The sequence below is a fragment of the Lepidochelys kempii genome, chromosome 1 (assembly GCF_965140265.1).
Source record: "Lepidochelys kempii isolate rLepKem1 chromosome 1, rLepKem1.hap2, whole genome shotgun sequence".
NCBI lineage: Eukaryota > Metazoa > Chordata > Testudines > Cheloniidae > Lepidochelys > Lepidochelys kempii.
In genome coordinates, this window is record NC_133256.1 from 335,287,593 (window position 1) to 335,305,995 (window position 18,403).

Consider the following 18,403-nt stretch of genomic DNA (forward strand, 5'->3'; position numbering starts at 1 on the left):
ATCATCTAGTCCAACCCCCTGGTCAAAGCAGGACCAATCCCCAATTTTTGCCCCAGATCCCTACGTGGCCCCCTCAAGGATTGAACTCACAACCCTGGGTTTAGCAGGCCAATGCTCAAACCAATGAATTGGGAAGAGTTATTTCCCCTTTGACAAAACAGATGAACCAGGGGTCACTCAATGAAATTAATAGGCAGCAGGTTTAAAACTAACATAAGGAAGTACTTCTTCGCACAACAGATGGTCAACCTGAAGAACTCGTTGTCAGGGGATGCGGTAAAGGCCAAAAGTATAAATGGTTCACAAAAGAACCAGGTAAGTTCATGGAGGATAGGCCCATCAGTGGCTATTAGCAGTGATGAGCTGCCAAAATCCTAAGAACCGGTTCCCTATAAAAAGTTCTGATTTAAGGGATGTGCCTCTGTCCTGCCCCCTCCCACCCCACCCCAGGCTCCATCCTGCCCCCCAGGTTCTGTCCTGCCCTCCCCAGGCCCGTTCTCCATCCCAGGAGCCTGCTGGTGGCGCAGGAGTCCTGCAGCCCTTGCATCAGTGGAGTTGCTCCCGGCATGTGGGGCAACTGCTCCCTGCAGGCAAAGGCTGCCATCTGCCCGACTCCTCACCACGGGATGTGAGCGCCCCCGAGTGGCGGAGGCCAGACAGCCCCACAGTGCAGGAGCAGGAGAGACTAGGGGAGCTCGCCCCAGCACGCCCAAGGCAGCCCCCAGCCCTGGCACCAGCCAGCCCTGCCCGGCTCCTGGGGCAGAGGAGGCTGCTGCTGCCAGGGGCCTGGCTCCCCGGCCCTACACAGCACCCAGTCACATGGTGCCCAATCTCCCTGCCCAGCGGAGCCGCTCGCGCTTCCTGGGCTGGGCAGGAAGCAGCTTGGAGCTTCGCTGCAGCTGCTCAGAGAGGTGGCATCGGATCGGCCTCTGCGCATGGGGCCCTGGTGCAGCTGTCTGGATGGCTGCACAGCGCAGGTACCAGCCGCAGCGCGGCCCCTGCCCCGAGACAGGACGCGGGGCCCCACAGTCCTTCCATAGCCCTGCGCCCCCCACACGGTGCTGCTCCATCGACCCCCGTCTAGCACCAAGCCCCTTCTCCAACCAGGGCCGGCTCTAGGATTTTTGCTGCCCCAAGCAAAAAAATTTTTGGCCGTCCCCGCTTTTCTTTGTGCCCCCCCCGGCTCCGCCCCTTCCCAACCCCTTCCCCAAATCTCCAGCCCCGCCTCCTCCCCCGGGCATGCCATATTCCCCCTCCCATTGCTTCCTGCGGCTCCCCCTGCAACCCCCCTCCCAAGCTCACCTCCGCTCCGCCTGCTCCCCTGAACTCTCAGGCGAGGGAGAGGCAGCGGATTCAGGGGAGCAGACGGAGCGGAGCTGAGCGAGGGTGGGGGGGCGAAGCGCAGGAAGTAACAGGAGGGGTAAAGGAACCGCTCCCCGCCCCAGCTCGCCTCTGCTCCACCACCGCTGCCTCCCCCGAGCACGCCGCCGCTTGGCTTCTCCTCCCTCCCTCCCAGGCTTGCCGCGCCAAACAGCTGTTTCACTCGCGGCAAGCCTGGGCGGGAGGGGGGAGAAGCAGAGTGGCGGTGGCGCGCTCAGGGGAGCAGGTGGAGGCGGAGCGGAGGCGGGCTGGGGCACATTTTTAGGGGCGGCATGGCCGGCGGCGGAATGCCGCCCCTAGAAATGTGCCGCCCCGAGCACCTGCTTGTTTTGCTGGTGCCTAGAGCCAGCCCTGTCTCCAACAGCACCCTTCTATAACACTGAGCCCTACACCATGCACCCTCCCTCGTGCCGTGAGCCGAGGCCCCCTTGGCCTGGGGGGCTGCCCCAGCCAAGCCCCAGCCTGGCTGGGACTTTCTGCGGCGGCGACTGCCTACCCAACCCCCACTCCCTGCCCCTTATCTAACCCCTCCTCCCGGCCCTGGCCCAGCCCGCTTACCATGCTGCTCAGGGCAGCATGTATGGATGCCGCTGGAGCTCGCAGCCCCACCCCCTTACCATGCTGCTCAAAGCGGCAGGCGCTGCAGAGCTGCCCAGGAGCGCTCCAGAGCGCCGGCCCCGCCGCATGCTGAGCCCCTGCGAGAGGGGGGAAGGCGGGGGAGGGGCCGGAGGAGCCTCCCCAGCCGGGAGCTCAGGGAGCCGTCACAACCAGTTCTAAAACTGCGTCTAAGTTTAACAACCGGTTCGCGCGAACCAGCTCCAGCTCACCACTGGCTATTAGCCAAGATAATCAGGAACGCAACCTCATGCTCTGTGTGTCCCTAATCACCTGGTACTGGACGAGGGGGATGGATCATGTGACAAATTGCCCTGTTCTGTTTGTTCACTCATTCTGAAGCATCTGGCACCAGCCACTGTCAGACGACAGCATACTGGGCTAGATGGATCGCTGGTCTGACTCAGTATGACCATTTTAATATTCTTAACTACAGCATTAATTGTAATCAGAAAATGGTCAATGGCATAATTTACTTCTCTCTCCCAGCTTGAATTATTTCCTTCTAATGTCACATTCTCATTCAACTGCTTAAAGCAGCGATTTTCAGCCTGGGATCTGTGGGCCGCATGTGGCCCAATTAGCACACAGCTGTGGCCCAGCTGTGCTAAAAAAAATTCAAAATTTGCTTCTCTGGTCTGAAAGGGAGCAGGGCTGGTTGTGGAGAGACAGTTTCTGGCAGCCTGCTGGAATACTCTTGCCAGCAGGGTGCGGGTGAATGGGTCTCTGGGCAGTTTTGTGCGGGAGAAGGGTGCTCTGAGCAGTGAGGGGATGGGGAGTGCTGGGAACTAGGGGTTTGTGGGGGTGCTGCAGCACCCCTAGGTTTTAGGCTGCCCGGCCCCACACAGCGGGGTCCAGTGTCTGGCCCCACACCCAGGGCTCTGCTCCTGGCCCCACTCTGTGGAGGGGTCTCTGGGCGGAGGTTGCTGGGCATAGGGGACTGTGGGGAATCTTTTTGGGGGGGCACGCTGTGGTTCTCAACCTGCGGCCCATAATGATAAATGGGTTGAGAACCACTGGCTTAAACCATAGCTCAGCAGTGGTGCTAGCCTCTCAAAATTCACCAGAACAAAATTAATGGAAGCCAACAGTACGTTATTTTCCCATACTACTCATCAGCTATGATTAGGGATTTCTATCCAACACCATTTCTTTTTTCCAAAAGGGTTAACAGTAAATTTAAGACTCCATGGGCCCAGTTCTAATCTCATTTACACCAGTATAACTCCAGCAGAACTCCAGTGAAATCACTAGATACACTGATGCAAATGAGACCAGAATTTGGCCCCTATGATTTATGAACACATCATTACAGAAAATGAAGAATACACTAAATAGGAACAAATTGTACATGTAAAACTATAAAGTCATAAATCCCCACCTTTGTTTATTAAGAGTCTTTAGTTTTCACAAACAAAACTAATACTGTTCGTTATATATAAAAGTCAAAATAGAGAATAGGAACATACATATAATGCATTAAAAAAGGAGGGGGGAAAACACACATTAAAATCCATTAGCATTCACAATTCATATAATATAGGCTTGATGTTTAGGTATAGTAAAAAAAAAAGCATTTTCTTATTCAACAGATGCATTCTCTATATGTATTCCAAATCCAATATTCTTACTTCTCTGACAAGACATGCTGTGTTTTCAGTGGGGAGCTCTGTTTAAAAACTGATGACATTATATGCTCTCCAAATAAGTTTTTATTCCTTTTTACTGTTGGTAGTACTGCAGAGCCAATACAGTTCTAGGCGTGGGAGCTGGATTCTGTTCTGGCTCTCACATCACCAGAGTTCTTAATTGGGCAATAATTACAGAATCTTTACTTTTTGGTGACTAGAGATGTAATAAATTATAATGCTTATCTGTCATGCAGATAAAGAAATTGAGGCACAGGGAAGTTAAGTGACTTGACCACACTGAGTCTATGGCAGAGCAGGGAACAGAAGCCACGGGTGAAATCCTAGATCAATTAAGACAATAGCAAAACACATTTTAACTTAAATGGCACCAGGATTTCACTCCAAGATTCTTGAGTCCCAGCTCTATGCTCAATCTAATGGATAACAACTTTACCTGTAACATTACTCATTTGAGTTAGATGATGTGGGAACCAGAAAGAACCCAGACTGATTGCCAGATCCCAGGTTGAGCTTGCAGTCCATGTGGGTTTGGGAGTCCAGCTTTTGCATTATAAACTGAGTACATCTGATATGGACTAAATTTGAGATGGACGTCACAATGCCATTTTGACAGCTATTTTTGCATGTAGAATCCAGAGGATTATATCAAAAGGATTAACGGAAGATAAGGAGCTACAGTAAACAGAACTAAAGATTGGAGTGTTATTTAATTTACATCAGTTCATGTAACCCACATGTGCCAGAGTTTAATAGCTTTCATTGCACAGACACCAAACTAAGCAAGGACAGCTGCAAAAAAATAAAATGGACTATATGATAAACCACTGCTGTTAGAATTCTGAGGTCTGAGCACCCTCACCAGCAAGTTGAGCAACACTGGAATCTGTAGTTTCATTCATTTATGTGATCTTCAAAAGGATACAGCATTGTCAAAAATGTGATTTTTTTTTTCATCCCACAGTACATTGCCCTTAAATTTTCAGGGTAAAGGACAGACACTTCTGCTTCTAATACCACAACACAGAGACACAAATCTCTTTCTTTTATTCAAAATTGTGGTGTTTAGGTCTGGAAAAATATTAATCCATTTATTCTTTAGCTGCTACCAGTATAACCCCATCTCTTTCTGTCACTAAAACCAGAATTATAATTGATGTACTTCCAAAAAGATATTAGATTTCACCTGACACCTTGCTGCCCAATATTCCCTTCATCCCACCATGTGTTTAACTCCTCATAATCCTCTTTAGTTTTTGCTGTCCAACATCCTGTATCGTTGGCTAGTGAATTTTACCAATTCACTAAATACTTTCTCCTTTAAATCATGAATACTTATATTAATAAAAAAACCCCACAGAGCTGTGGGATACTTCACTATTTACCCCTCTTCGCTAAGAAAGATATTTATGATGACCATTTCTCATCACTTAAACATCTTTTAATCCATAGCATGGTTTTGGCCCCTACTCCCAGGTCATTCAATTTCCTTTAACAAACACTAATCCAGGGTCTGACATCAACTCCCTCGTGATCTTGTGGATGTCACTTAACTTTTCCGCCTCAGTTTTCCCATCTGTAAACTGATGATAATAAGTTTACCTATTTACCTATCTCCCACGGTTGTGGTTAGAATTAGTTAGCTACTGTCAGTAAAATACATTGAAGATGTAATGCACTAAATAATGATTAGCACTTCTAATTATATGGACCTCATCAAAAGCTCTGTGAAAATCCAGTGCTGAACAAACATTATTACTCCTCCCCCCAAAAATGTTCAGCTGTATTTAAAAACAGCACAAATTAGTTCAGAAACCTTGTTTAATTCCTTACATTTTATAAACATCAAATAGATTAAAGCAACATACTTACAACAAACAAAAACAAAACCACTGTAGTTGGGATTAACAAAATTAATAAGCATAAACTTTCACTTTATGGACTTCTTTGTCTTCACATTCCCTTTGCTTGTTGTAATAATAGAAAGTATTGTCCCTTCTTTGAAGTTTCTTCACAAATCCTGTTTCTGGCCAACGATCCACCTGTAAACAGAATGAAAAGAATATACATTCATCTTCTGAACATGCTGCTACTGAGAGAAAACATCCATGCAGAACACATCACAGGAGACGAGATATCTTTATGTGGATTGTATTTTGGTGAATAAATTGGTTTGTAGCTGATTGGTGCTTTATGATTAAATTGGTTAACTCTAATAAAGATTAAAAAACATAAAACATCAGAAACTAGTTTCTAGTCAAAGTTCTGTATGGTATAAAAACACACAAACAAAAAACCAGCAACACTTCACTACGTCAGAAGAGAGCATGAATGATCCAAAGGTGATGTGATGGAAACCGTAGCACTTGAGTAATCTAAAACTGGACTGGACAAAGCTGTTAGAAAATATGGTGTAGAGAACAGGAACCACCATTGTCTGGTGCAATGGAGGTTATTAGACTTAACAGGTCTTTTCCTCTCTAATGTCTATGATTCCCCTTGATTACCCAATGGATGCCTTCCTTTTACTGTATAAACAAGAGTTAGTCATTCAAAAATTCAAGTGGCTGAAAGATTCCACTTCTTATGGAAGGATTATGTGCAAGTAAAAGGTACTTCGGCACCTTTCTAGGCATGAAAAATAGACATATCATTAGTTTCATCATTTTCAAACAAACAAATGAGCCATATGTCAAATCAGGAAAGTTAGTGTCAATGGACCCAATCCTGCAAGGTGCTGAGCATCATCACCCATAGCCTTCAATTCAGTACTTCACAAGATATTTATTACATTGTAAAAAGTGCAGACATTCAATCCTTTTAATTAAAAAGCTTTTGGAAGTTTCTATGGCATTAGGTAAGCACCTGCAGCATGAACAGCTGTAGTATTTCCTATTGTCTTGAATCCTAAATATTAATTTCTCACTTCTGATCAGCAGGTATAGATGTCATTAGGGATATCAAACCAGATTGCATTTGAATTATATCTCATAAATGGTAGTTTTATTACTCAGCCTAGTATTTAAATGTACAGATCTGCTGGCTGTTTGGGTTATTTTTCTAAACGTAAGTACCATATAATATTCCTTGTATCTCCACTCTTAGATCTTGTACCTTCTATGACAGCAAAAATGAGCCGTATTTCAAAATGTGATCAGTTACAATATAACTGATGCTAATTCCACCAAAGTTTGATATAAACAGAGCTCCACATGGTTTTTAAGTTGGAAATTATTTTGTTGGGAGTGTCCCTCTGCCAACGGGATCATAGTTTGTTTTGTGGCTTGTACCCTGTAGCAGTCTTGACTTTTATCTTATATAATTTATTAACTAGAGGGATCCTACCATTCTCATTAAAAGATCTACCTAGACTTCTGTGTAAGCATTTATACTATACTCTTCACCACAGAATTTGAGCCCAATACAAAAGAACGAACTGCATCTTCCCTGTATCAGAGGGGTAGGCGTGTTAGTCTGTATCCACAAAAACAACGAGGAGTCCGGTGGCACCTTAAAGACTAACAGATTCATTTGGGCATAAGCTTTCGTGGGTAAAAAAACCCCACTGCTTCATATGTGTGGAGTGAACTTACAGATGCAGACATACATATACTGACACATGAAGAGAAGGGAGTTACATTACTAATGGAGAAACAGTGTTAACAAGGCCAATTCAGTCAGGGTGGATATGGTCCACTCCCAATAATTGATGAGGAGGTGTCAATACCAAGGGAGGGGAAATTGCTTTTGTAGCGAGCCAGCCCAGTCCACACAAGAGATCCACTTCCTGGACACTACAGTGCAAATAAGTGATGTTCACATAAACACCACCCTATACCGGAAACCTACTGACCGCTATACTTACCTACATGCCTCCAGCTTCCATCCAGGACACATCACACGATCCATTGTCTACAGCCAAGCCCTAAGATACAACTGCATTTGCTCCAATCCCTCAGACAGAGACAAACACCTACAAGATCTTTATCAAGCATTCTTAAAACTACAGTACTTACCTGGGGAAGTGAGGAAACAGATTGACAGAGCGAGACAGGTACCCAGAAGTCACCTACTACAGAACAGGCCCAAAAAGGAAAATAACAGAACACCACTGGCCATCACGTACAGCCCCCAGCTAAAACCTCTCCAGCACATAATCAACAATTTACAACTTATCCTGGAAAACGATCCCTCACTTTCACAGACCTGGGGAGGCAGGTCCGTCCTCGGTTACAGACAGCCCCACAACCTGAAGCAAATACTCACCAGCAACCACACACCACACCACACCACACCACAGAAACACTAACCCAGGAACCAATCCCTGTAACAAGCCCCGTTTCCTACTCTGTCCCCATATCTACTCTAGCGACATCATCAGAGGACCCTGCCACATAAGCCATACCATCAGGGGCTCTTTCACCTGCACATCTACTAATGTGATAATATGCCATCATGTGCCAGCAATGCCCCTCTGCCATGTACATCGGCCAAACTGGACAGTCTCTATGTAAAAGAATAAAGGGACACAAATCAGATATCAGGAATGGTAACATACAAAAGCCAGTAGAACACTTCAATCTCCCTGAACATTCAATAACAGATTTAAAAGTAGCCATCCTTCAACAAGAAAACTTCAAAAATAGACTTCAAAGAGAAACTGCAGAGCTAGAATTCATTTGCAAATTTAACACCATTAATTTGGGCTTGAATAGGGACTGGGAGTGTCTGGCTCACTACAAAAGCAATTTTCCCTCTCTTGGTATTGACACCTCCTCATCAATTACTGGGAGTGAACCACATCCACCCTGACTGAATTAGCCTTGTTAACACTGGTTCTCTCTTCTCTTCATGCATCAGAATATTTATGTCTGCATCTGTAATTTTCACTCCATGCATATGAAGAAGTGGGGTTTTTTACCCACAAAAGCTTATGCCCCAATAAATCTGTTAGTCTTTAAGGTGACACCGGACTCCTCGTTGCATCTTCCTTTACACCTCTATTTTCAGTAGGTAATAATTCAGCCATGCATTTTTAAAAAATTTAGTTCAGTAGTAACTTTTCAAAGACCACTTTGCATAGTTACAATAATATATGTAGGTAAAAGAAGCAGTAGCTCACCAATTTTAAAGCCTTGAGTGTGCCTATCATACTGATTTAAAACATGAAACTTGGTGAGAGATTGGACACCAATATAGTTTAATTTGTTTCTGGTATTTTGAAAATACTTCAAACTGTTGATTTTTAAATAAAGGAAGGTGGCAACAAGACATCAGTAGTACTAAAGGTTTTCTTTAATGCAAACTCTATATTTCAAAATAATGACATAGTAGGTCTGAATAGATTTTTAAAAGGGATTTTGAAGAACTGCATGATTTAGGAGGTAAATAATGGAATATAGAGCCTATCACCTATAGGTTTGTTAGTTTGAATCCAGAGTAGATTTGTAGCTGTCTGGCATCTGGTGACTAACCAGTAGCTTAGGTCATATGCAATGAAGTTTTCAAGGTACAAGATAGAGTTCTTGATGTTCTCAGTAGAGAAGTATCTGCATTACAACTACCTCCACCACACCCGGCATCAACTTTCTCTACTGTTGACATTTTCAAGAGAGAGGCTAAGTACTGCATATACAAGGAGTCTGAACCAACTCCCATACAATTCAATGGTAAACCTTCCACTAATTTCAGGGATGCTGGATGGAGCCCATGGATATTGAACAATCTTCTCATCCTTAAAAAGGGGGTATACCACATCGGGGGTGTACACATTGGCAGAGTAGTGTGTGGAAGCTGGCCATGAGCTGCCCATGCCATATCTTTCACCAGCATTAAATTCTTTTTTTTTAAATGAAAAAAATCTCCATTATGTAATAAAAGCTCTGACATGTTTAAGTATGTAACTGATGAAGAGGCAGCACATTGCAGGCTTGCTAGAGTTGCAGTGTCAAGTAAAATAAATGTATTTGAAAATCAGTTATTCTGCACTTCTAAAACTACCTAAAGAACTAAAATTGAATTTGATTAAAAACAAAAGCAAATGAAAGGAAATATACTGTGTGCCTCCATTTTTATTTCACTATTTAATAGGGAATAGAGAATTAAAATACATAGCCCCTGCACAGTTACAAATCTTACCATATCAACTTGCTTCACTTGTTTATATTCAATTTCATCCCTGTATCCAGCTTGCTGAAATCTGTATAGATTCTCTATCTCATCTGACCATTTTTTGGCACGACTTATAGATTTTGGTTTGATGTCAGCGCTAGCCATGGCTCCAGGAACTCCACCAGATATTTTGCTGAAACTAGGTTTTAAAAATGATACATATAAAAACTGGAGCAAGCCATATTGTTGAAGTTCTACATAAAAATGGGTAGAACAAAATTGGCAAACATAGTAAACAAGTTATAGTCAGTCAAAAAAACAAAAACAAACGCACCCCACCTCAAAACCCCAACGTAAAAACTAGTATGTTAAAAATGTCCAGAATCACATTAAATACATGCTGTTTTCTGGAGTAAATCCATATTGCCTGTATTTCAGTTTCCAGATATGTAAACTATTATAACGCCATTTTCCAGGGTATGCTCAAATTACTGATGACAGTGCTCTTTGGAATTCACATGGCTGAAGGGATCCCAGGGCTAACTCCATTGAAGTCAGCAGAGCTGCTCAAGTGATGAATTTGACCTAAGTTTCCAAATCTAGACCAATTTCAATATGTAACAGGAACCAGTTTTGTCTTCTAGTTCACCTCTTAATGTCATTGTATTAATTTTTTGAGTATATCTTTGTGACACTGAGCTAGAAAGGGTTAAGTGACTAGCAGGCTAAATGACCCAAATTCAACCTTTAAAGACATATTAGAAAAGTATATAAATGGTAACTAAGGCCATTCCTTATAAATAGCAAACAAAGCCATGTTAGATAGATCTTTGAAATGTAGACTTGTATTGTTAGAGAATTAGAAGAAGATACTGTTCATATTTGTCTGTTTACCAATAGCTGTTAGATGTTAACAATGTAACCAGAAGGTTCCTGTCCATTACTATATTTTATTGATTCAGAGATCAATAATTCAGAGGGAATATAACATTTAGATGAAACTTGGGTGTAAAAATGTCATTGTCAATATTTCTCTTTGAAGTTTGTAGTAAACTGCATGTCTTAATGGCAGGACCAGCTCTAGGCACCAGCAAAGAAAGCACGTACTTGGGGCGGCACAATTCCAGAGGCGGCATTCCGGCCATTTTTTCTTTTTCTTTTGCTTGGGCAGTTGCGCTCTCGGAGCTTGGGTCGGCAAATTTTTTGCTTGGGGCAGCAAAAAACCTAGAGCCGGCCCTGCTTAAAGGATAATTACCTTATGCTGATGAATATAACTAATTACGTGTGTATACACAGGAAACAGGAATTTTTACGTCAGAACCAGATCTGCTTAAGTTTGGTCTGGGGAAGCTTGAGTCGCAAGACTGAGGTCTCCAGCTCTAGTGTGGATTACCCTGCTAATTCTCATGGAAGAATCTGAACAAACTCTATACATGAACTGCTGTTTGGACTAGAACCGGATGAACTTATTCTGGAAAGACCTTTTTGCAACTCAGCAGCTCACTATCTTTACTATGAAACTGATCTAAGAACTTTATTCATATCTGTATGTATAATGATCTTTTGACCACAATACTCTCTTTTCTTTTTTAAATAAATCTTTTAGTTAATAAGAACTGTCTGTAAACATGTATTTGGGTAAGATCTGAAATATTCACTGACCTGACGGGTAATGTGTCCGATCCATTGGGATTAGCAGAACTTTATATATATTGAACAAGATTTTCAGTAATCTTCCTCATATTTGACTTGGCTGTCTGGGTGGGAGCCCAAGTCTGGATTGCTTTAAGGGAACTATATTTTTGGCTTCTGGGTAATCAGTAAGGTATTGTAGAAGATGTTTTGTTGCTGGCTTGGTGAGTCTAATGATTAGAATAACCATCAGTTTTGCTTATCGTCTGCCCCATTCTTTGTAGTTTGCCCTGATTAAATAATCTCAGTGTGGCCATTCCAGGCACCAATGGTCACAATCTTATTCTGCTAATAGAGAGCACTTTTCATTTACGCAGGAAGAAAAATACGTCAAATGCTACAACATCTGATGGATTTCTTTGGTCAATGGGCCAAATTCTTCTCATAATTACTTAGTGTCACCATGCTGCAGCTGCATAATTAGGAAGAGTTTGATGTATTTCCAAGAATCTAAGCCTTCATTTAAGAAAGTTTCTAGACTTGATGCTGATGAAGATAAAAATCCTTTTGGGTCATGTGCTCCCATGGCTCATAGGCTGAAAAAGAGTAGCAATTGACTACAAAACCTGCCTCAAAATCCTACACACAACTGAAACCCTTTATTTAGTATGTGGTTCAATTCAGAAGTCAGTCCCCTCAAACCACTACGGAAGAGAAAATAGGAGTTATTGCTTGCATGGCAGCAGTTATTTGGGAGTGGTTGAAATCTGCATTTGTATCTGGCATAATAATTTACAGTGGATTCTTTGCACAGAAAGACCATCAGCAACCAAGGAAAAGGGGCATAATCTCAGTTTGCATGGGGTTGAGTGAAGATCTGTACATAAGTATACAGATACTATGGCCCTTTTCCAAATATGCTGCCATATATGTGGGGTAGTTCAGCCCTCTACAATTATTATCTCTCTTTAAATGCCAATTGTCAAATAATTACAAAGAGTTTTTCTCCTCGCACTACGGGACGCCACAATACAAATTAACCTACTTGGCACATATTGGTAGCTGAGTCTTGGAGATATTTCTCCTGATTGCACTTTTTTACTACAAAGGGAAACATGACCCAGTGTGAATTAATAAGCACTTTGGAATCCTTCTGGAAGAAAGATGTATAAATTGTAAGCTATAATATAGAACTGTTATACTGCTGACCAACTGAGCCTGCAGAGAGACAGACCAAAGCAATGCTAGCAAATGAAGTATATGATTGGATCTTAATAAGGTATTAACACTAAAGGTCTATTATGGCCACTTACATGTCACTAGGATTAACCATTTCTCTGCTAAATGATATATCAGGGTCATCTAGCAAATGCACTTGTCCAGTGCAACTGGATATACATGGCACATACTGACTATCCACTAATTCAAGCAGACTTTCCATAAAAGCTCCTGTGAAAACACAGGCAAAACATACATATAAGGGCACAGACAATAGAAGCTCGGAGCCTAAATACTTTTGAGGCTCTGGGCCAAAGTGCCAAGTCAGTGCATGCAAGTAAAAAACAAACATCACCATTTTCAAGCTGGTATGTCAAACCTTTTATTTAAGTTTAATAGATAAATCACTGATACTGACGTGCAGTTGAGACAGCCCAGAGTGATGTGTCAAAAAGCTCAATTTGCCAACAGACACCACAGGGTTACCATTCTTATTACTCTTCTAATTTAGGGGAAAATTGTGCAATTTCACATCCCAGTGTGTGGTACTGGGAAATACTTTCTCTGTAATGGCAATCACTGTACATCAATGAATAAATTCTGTAAGTGGTGGAATTCTGCATCTTCTTGGGTTATGTATAGTAGTCAAACACAAACATCCTAGAATAGATGCATGCGCACCATGAAGCAGATTACTACGTCTGATTGCCTGTGTTTTAAAAGTGTTCTGCTGGTTCCCACTTTCACCAAGTCTGTTATGTAACCACATCTCTCCCCCTATTTCAGAAAGGAAAAGGAAAGGACAAGTCTACTGTGACACAAATCTGTGCATAGAGGTCAGCACCGTTTGGAAACCAGCCTATCTATCCTCTGAACCTTGTAAGTTCCTCTTATGTTTGAACATATTTATGGCACCAATACCCAAAGTAGGAGTCAGGTAGTGATGAGTAGAAGCACCAGCAGCCAGGTCAGACCATTTCAATTCAGTGGGGCTCTACTGGCAAAGGAGTTGCCAAGGGGTGAGAGAGAGACAAGATAGAATCTGCCCGGATAGGACCCCACATTGTGTTTGACTCCCTGTTATTAATTATATGTATTCTGGTAGTGCCTAAAGATCCCAAATAGGGTTGAAGCCCTATTGTACTGGTCACTGTACACACACAGAAGATGGTCAGACATACAACCCCATGCTCAGGGTGACCATCTACCTGTGGCTGTCAGAAGTCAGGAGGGGAAGACAGGGGTGGATCTCTCCAAAACTGCCCTGTTCAGTACACTCCCCCTGAAGCTCTCCTACAGGCCACTGTCAGAGACAGGATAGTGGGATAGATGGGCTATTGGTCTGACCCACTAAGGCATTTCTTATGAGTCCTGCCCTGAAGAGCTTACAGTCTAAAAGACAAGATGGACAAACAGATATAGACAAACAACAAAAATACAAGGCATCAAAAGTACAGTGTAATTCTTTCTCGGTCCCCCTCTGCAATAACAACCCCTGTCCCCGCCAACCCTTGCAGCTTTGCCAACTCCAAACATGCAAAATCCATGAGTCAGGCCCCACCAAAATCATGAGAGTTGCTTTAAAAAGCATCAGATTTTAAAGAACTGTAACTGTTTTCTTATCATTCGCCTTCTGAGCTGCTAGGAGGGACACTTGGGTCCGGTTTTTAAGCTTTTCTTGGAAACCACCAGTCACAAAATTTGTGGGTTTTTTTAAACGAAAGAGGAGAATCTCCCCTAAACCCATAACCACAGGAGCTGACGCTTTAAGGAAAAATCCCCCCTTAACCCCAGCTCTCCAGGAACTGTGCCTTTAAAGAAAATCCCCTCCCCCAGTCCCAGGATTCCAGGAGCCGGGGCTTTTTAAAGGAACCCCAAGGCCACGCTGCTCCCCTGAGCCGGGGAGGGAGGGGGCGTTCAGCAGCACCCGCTCCCCTCAGGGCTCCGGGGCTGGGCGGCCTCCACCTGCGGTGAGGGTCGGGACAAGGGGCGCCGCGCGCCACTCACCAACGGTCTTGCCGGGTCGTTCCCTCCCTCGGGGCGGGCGCCGCCTCTTCGGGTCTGACGGCGGCGGTTGTGCGGTTGCCTAGCAACCTCCGGCGCTCGAGCCAGGCCGAGAGAAGCCTCCCCGGCGGCTCTGGCGGAGCCGGGGCCGACCGGCAGCGAACCCCGGGAGCGGGGCCAGCGCCACGAGCTGCGCACGCGGGGCGGGGCAGCGCAGTACTTTGGCAAAGGAATAAGGACTGTAAGGGGTGCAGATGGGTGTGTGCTGTAAGAGACCCGTGTGTTATGCCTCACACAGCTCGGGCGGCTGGGGACCATCCTCCCCGTGCTCTCACTGCAGTCAGCCGGAGCTTTGCCATGAGCTGAAATTGGAAGATCAGGCTTCTGCATAGAGCTTGCACCCTGCATCCCAAAGCACTAGATAGGAAACGTTTCAGAGTAGCAGCCGTGTTAGTCTGTATCCACAAAAAGAAAAGGAGGACTTGTGGCACCTTAGAGACTAACACATTTATTGGAGCATAAGCTTTCGTGAGCTACAGCTCACTTCATTGGATGCATGCAATGGAAAATACAGTGGGGAGATTTATATATATAGAGAGAGAACATGAAACAATGCGTGTTACCATACACACGGTAACCAGAGTGATCAGGTAAGGTGAGCTATTACCAGCAGGAGAGCAGGGAGGTGGGGGAACCTTTTGTAGTAATCAAGGTGGGCCATTTCCAGCAGTTGACAAGAACATGGGGGGGGGGAGGATAAACATGGGGAAATAGTTTTACTTTATGTAATGACCCATCCACTCCCAGTCTTTATTCAAGCCTAAATTAATCGTATCTAGTTTTGCAAATTAATTCCAATTTAACAGTCTCTCGTTGGACTCTGATTTTGAAGCTTTTTTGTTGAAGAATTGCAACTTTTAGGTCTGTAATCGAGTGACCAAAGAGATTGAAGTGTTCTCCGACTGGTTTTTGAATGTTATAATTCTTGACGTCTGATTTGAGTCCATTTATTCTTTTACGTAGAGACTGTCCAGTTTGACCAATGTACATGGCAGAGGGGCATTGCTGGCACATGATGGCATATATCACATTGGTAGATGTGCAGGGGGACGAGCCTCTGATAGTGTAGCTGATGTGATTAGGCCCTGTGATGGGGTCCCCTGAATAGATACGTGGACACAGTTGGCAACATGTTTTGTTGCAAGGATAGGTTACTGGGTTAGTGGTTCTGTTGTGTGGTTGCTGGTGAGTATTTGCTTCAGGTTTCGTGGCTGTCTGTAAGCAAGGACTGGCCTGTCTCCCAAGATCTGTGAGAGTGATGGGTCATCCTTCAGGATAGGTTGTAGATCCTTGATGAAGCACTGGAGAGGTTTTAATTGGGGGCTGAAGGTGATGGTTAGTGGCGTTCTGTTATTTTCTTTGTTGGGCCTGTCCTGTAGTAGGTAAATTCTGGGTACTCTTCTGGCTCTGTCAATCTGTTTCTTCACTTCAGCTCATGAAAGCTTATGCTCAAATAAATTTGTTAGTCTCTAAGGTGCCACAAGTCCTCCTTTTCTTTTTAGGTAGGAAATATACCCCTGTAAAGGAGGGAAGTGTTACCTGCCTTTTCAGCAGCGCAGCTGGAGGAAGAGAGAGATTATAACCAACATTTTCAAAAGGGCCAGCTCCGTTTTGAGGTGTTGGCGTTGTGGACATTTAGGTCTTGAATTGGGCAGGCAAAATTGTGCGGCCACACTTATTGGTCACTTTTGAAAATGGGAGTAAGTGACTTGACCAAGGTTATACAATGAGCCAAAGGCACCGTTGGGAAAAGAATGCATGTTGTCTGACTTCGTGTCCCCTGCATTAATCCCTCCCTAACAGATATAAAATTTGATATACCACCATGGTGATGACAGCAGCATAAATAGCTAAAAGATTAGTGCTTGACAATAATTACATTTTTTTTCTCACTTTGAACAGGGCACTGAACATGCTGTGAACAGAGACAAAAGCCCAGATCCTCAAAGATATTTAGGAGCCTAACTCACAGGAGTTGGTCTAGGCCAAAGTACTAAAAACAGTGCACAGCAGTTCTTGAGAATTCAATAGTTTGCCCCTCACCCACAAAATAAACGAATGTCATAATGACAAATACTACTGGACAGTGTTGGAGCAAAACAATTACTGATATAACTTACTTATAATTCACAATTACTGAATTAGTTAGAACTACTCACAACCAATTACTAATGGATTAATTATAATTATTCATGATAGTGCAGTGTTTGTTGCTTTGTAAATGTCTAAGGCAGGAAATGAATTCCTAATGCAGTAATTATCCATACTCAACATTATTCAGTTACCAAGAGTCATTATTAATGATGTAGATGCTAAGGGTATCAGTTATTAACTACCTAAATTCCTTATTGATAAATCACTGCACTCAAGAATGAGCGGGCCTGGAGTACACAGGCATACCCTTCTCCCCATCCTGCCGGGCGGCGAGGCCCTTCTGTCCCCATATTCACACGGACAGAGCAGCAGGTCCAAACCTCACGGCAAGATCCGGCGTAGAAAAACTTGAGTCATTTCTTTTACTGGCCCTTTAAGAAAAGGCCCCGCCCCGGCCTTTGCCTCGTAGGCGAACGGGTCGCAAAGGCGGCTCTGTGATTGGTTTGGGCCGCAGCCAATGGGAGAGGTAGGGATGGTGGTCGGACGGAGTCCGAGGAGCAGGGCTGCGCCATGAGCAGCTTCGGAGGCAGGATGCGGGAGTACCCCTGGCTGTCCATAGACCGCTTCGACCGGGAGAACCTGCGGGCGCGGGCCTACTTCCTGTCCCACTGCCACAAGGGTGAGGGCGCGAGAGGTCCCGCCGGCTCCGCGCGCCCGCCGCTTCGCTCGCGCTGCGCGTGCCCTTCCCTCCGCGCGCGCCTGGCGCCGCCCCCGGGGAGACCCGCCCCCGCCCCACACGGCTGGCGCCGCCGCCGCCGCCGCCCTCCCGGGGGTGTCCTGCGTGGCGGCGGCTGCCCTCCCGAAGACCCTGTCATCCTCCCCTCCCCCGGCTCTGAGCTTCAGCTTCTCCCTTCCTCACCCCGCCCCCGCCCCACTTCCGTTGGGAGCTGTTTAACCGCACCTCAGAATCCCTCCTCAGCGTCCGCAGGGTTTAGGGGGCCCCTGGCAGCATTATTAAACTGGTGCCCTGTGTTCCACTGAAGGCAGTCCCCAGCCGGCCCCGGCGTGTCAAGGGGGCACGGCCACCCCCCCCCCCCGCCTGTGGACCCCCCCAGAACCCCCCCCCCCATTGCTGACACACTTCGAGCTTCCTATGCAGGCAGTGGCTCGAGGCAGGCTTCGCGCTGTCACGTGGGGGTCGCATCTTGCCAGGGCCCAGGGCCCTCCTGCAGCCCCGCGCCACGCCTGGCTCACCCAGAGCCTGTTGACAGGAAGTACCAAGCGGTAATAACAACAATAATACGTGGGTGTGTGTGTGTGAGAGAGACTGTGACCCGTGAGAGGCAGAGTGTATGTGGGTGTGAGAGCCAGTCTGCGTGAAAAGAACCGGAGGACGTGTGGCACCTTAGAGACTAACAGGTTTATTAGAGCATGAGCTTTTGTGGGCTACAGCTCACTTCATCGGATGCGTGGAATGGAACATAGAGTAAGAAGATAAACAGGCTTCAGAGTCGCAGCCGTGTTAGTCTGTATCCGCAAAAAGAAAAGGAGGACTTGTGGCACCTTAGAGACTAACCAATTTATCTGAGCACAAGCGTTCGTGAGCATCCAATGAAATGAGCTGTAGGTCACGAAAGCTT

General features: G+C 45.1%; 2 protein-coding genes across 6 annotated transcripts in view; one reads left to right on the forward strand and one right to left on the reverse strand.

The window, feature by feature from the left end:
- Positions 1-3,375: 3,375 nt before the first annotated feature.
- Positions 3,376-17,831, reverse strand: MEIG1 (meiosis/spermiogenesis associated 1). 2 transcript variants are annotated; one of them, XM_073328690.1, is made up of 3 exons: positions 17,725-17,831; positions 9,783-9,954; positions 3,376-5,686 (listed from the first exon to the last, which is right to left on the reverse strand). In XM_073328690.1, exons 2-3 carry the CDS (start codon positions 9,918-9,920, stop codon positions 5,558-5,560), a joined length of 267 nt encoding a protein of 88 aa, XP_073184791.1. In that variant the 5' UTR covers positions 9,921-9,954; positions 17,725-17,831; the 3' UTR covers positions 3,376-5,557. The 2 variants fall into 2 exon arrangements, with proteins under 2 accessions (XP_073184791.1, XP_073184793.1); XM_073328692.1 differs by lacking the exon at positions 17,725-17,831 and adding an exon at positions 14,613-14,775.
- DCLRE1C (DNA cross-link repair 1C) overlaps positions 17,275-18,403 on the forward strand; it is a 28,279-nt gene continuing 27,150 nt past the window's right edge. For 2 of the 4 annotated variants that reach the window (XM_073328685.1, XM_073328687.1), the window contains exon 1: positions 17,275-17,442. In XM_073328685.1, coding sequence (XP_073184786.1) covers positions 17,334-17,442 — 109 coding nt within the window. In that variant the 5' untranslated portion in view covers positions 17,275-17,333. Of the gene's footprint in view, positions 17,443-17,693; positions 18,048-18,403 lie in introns of those variants that run through there. The other 2 variants (XM_073328686.1, XM_073328688.1) reach the window with 2 other exon arrangements.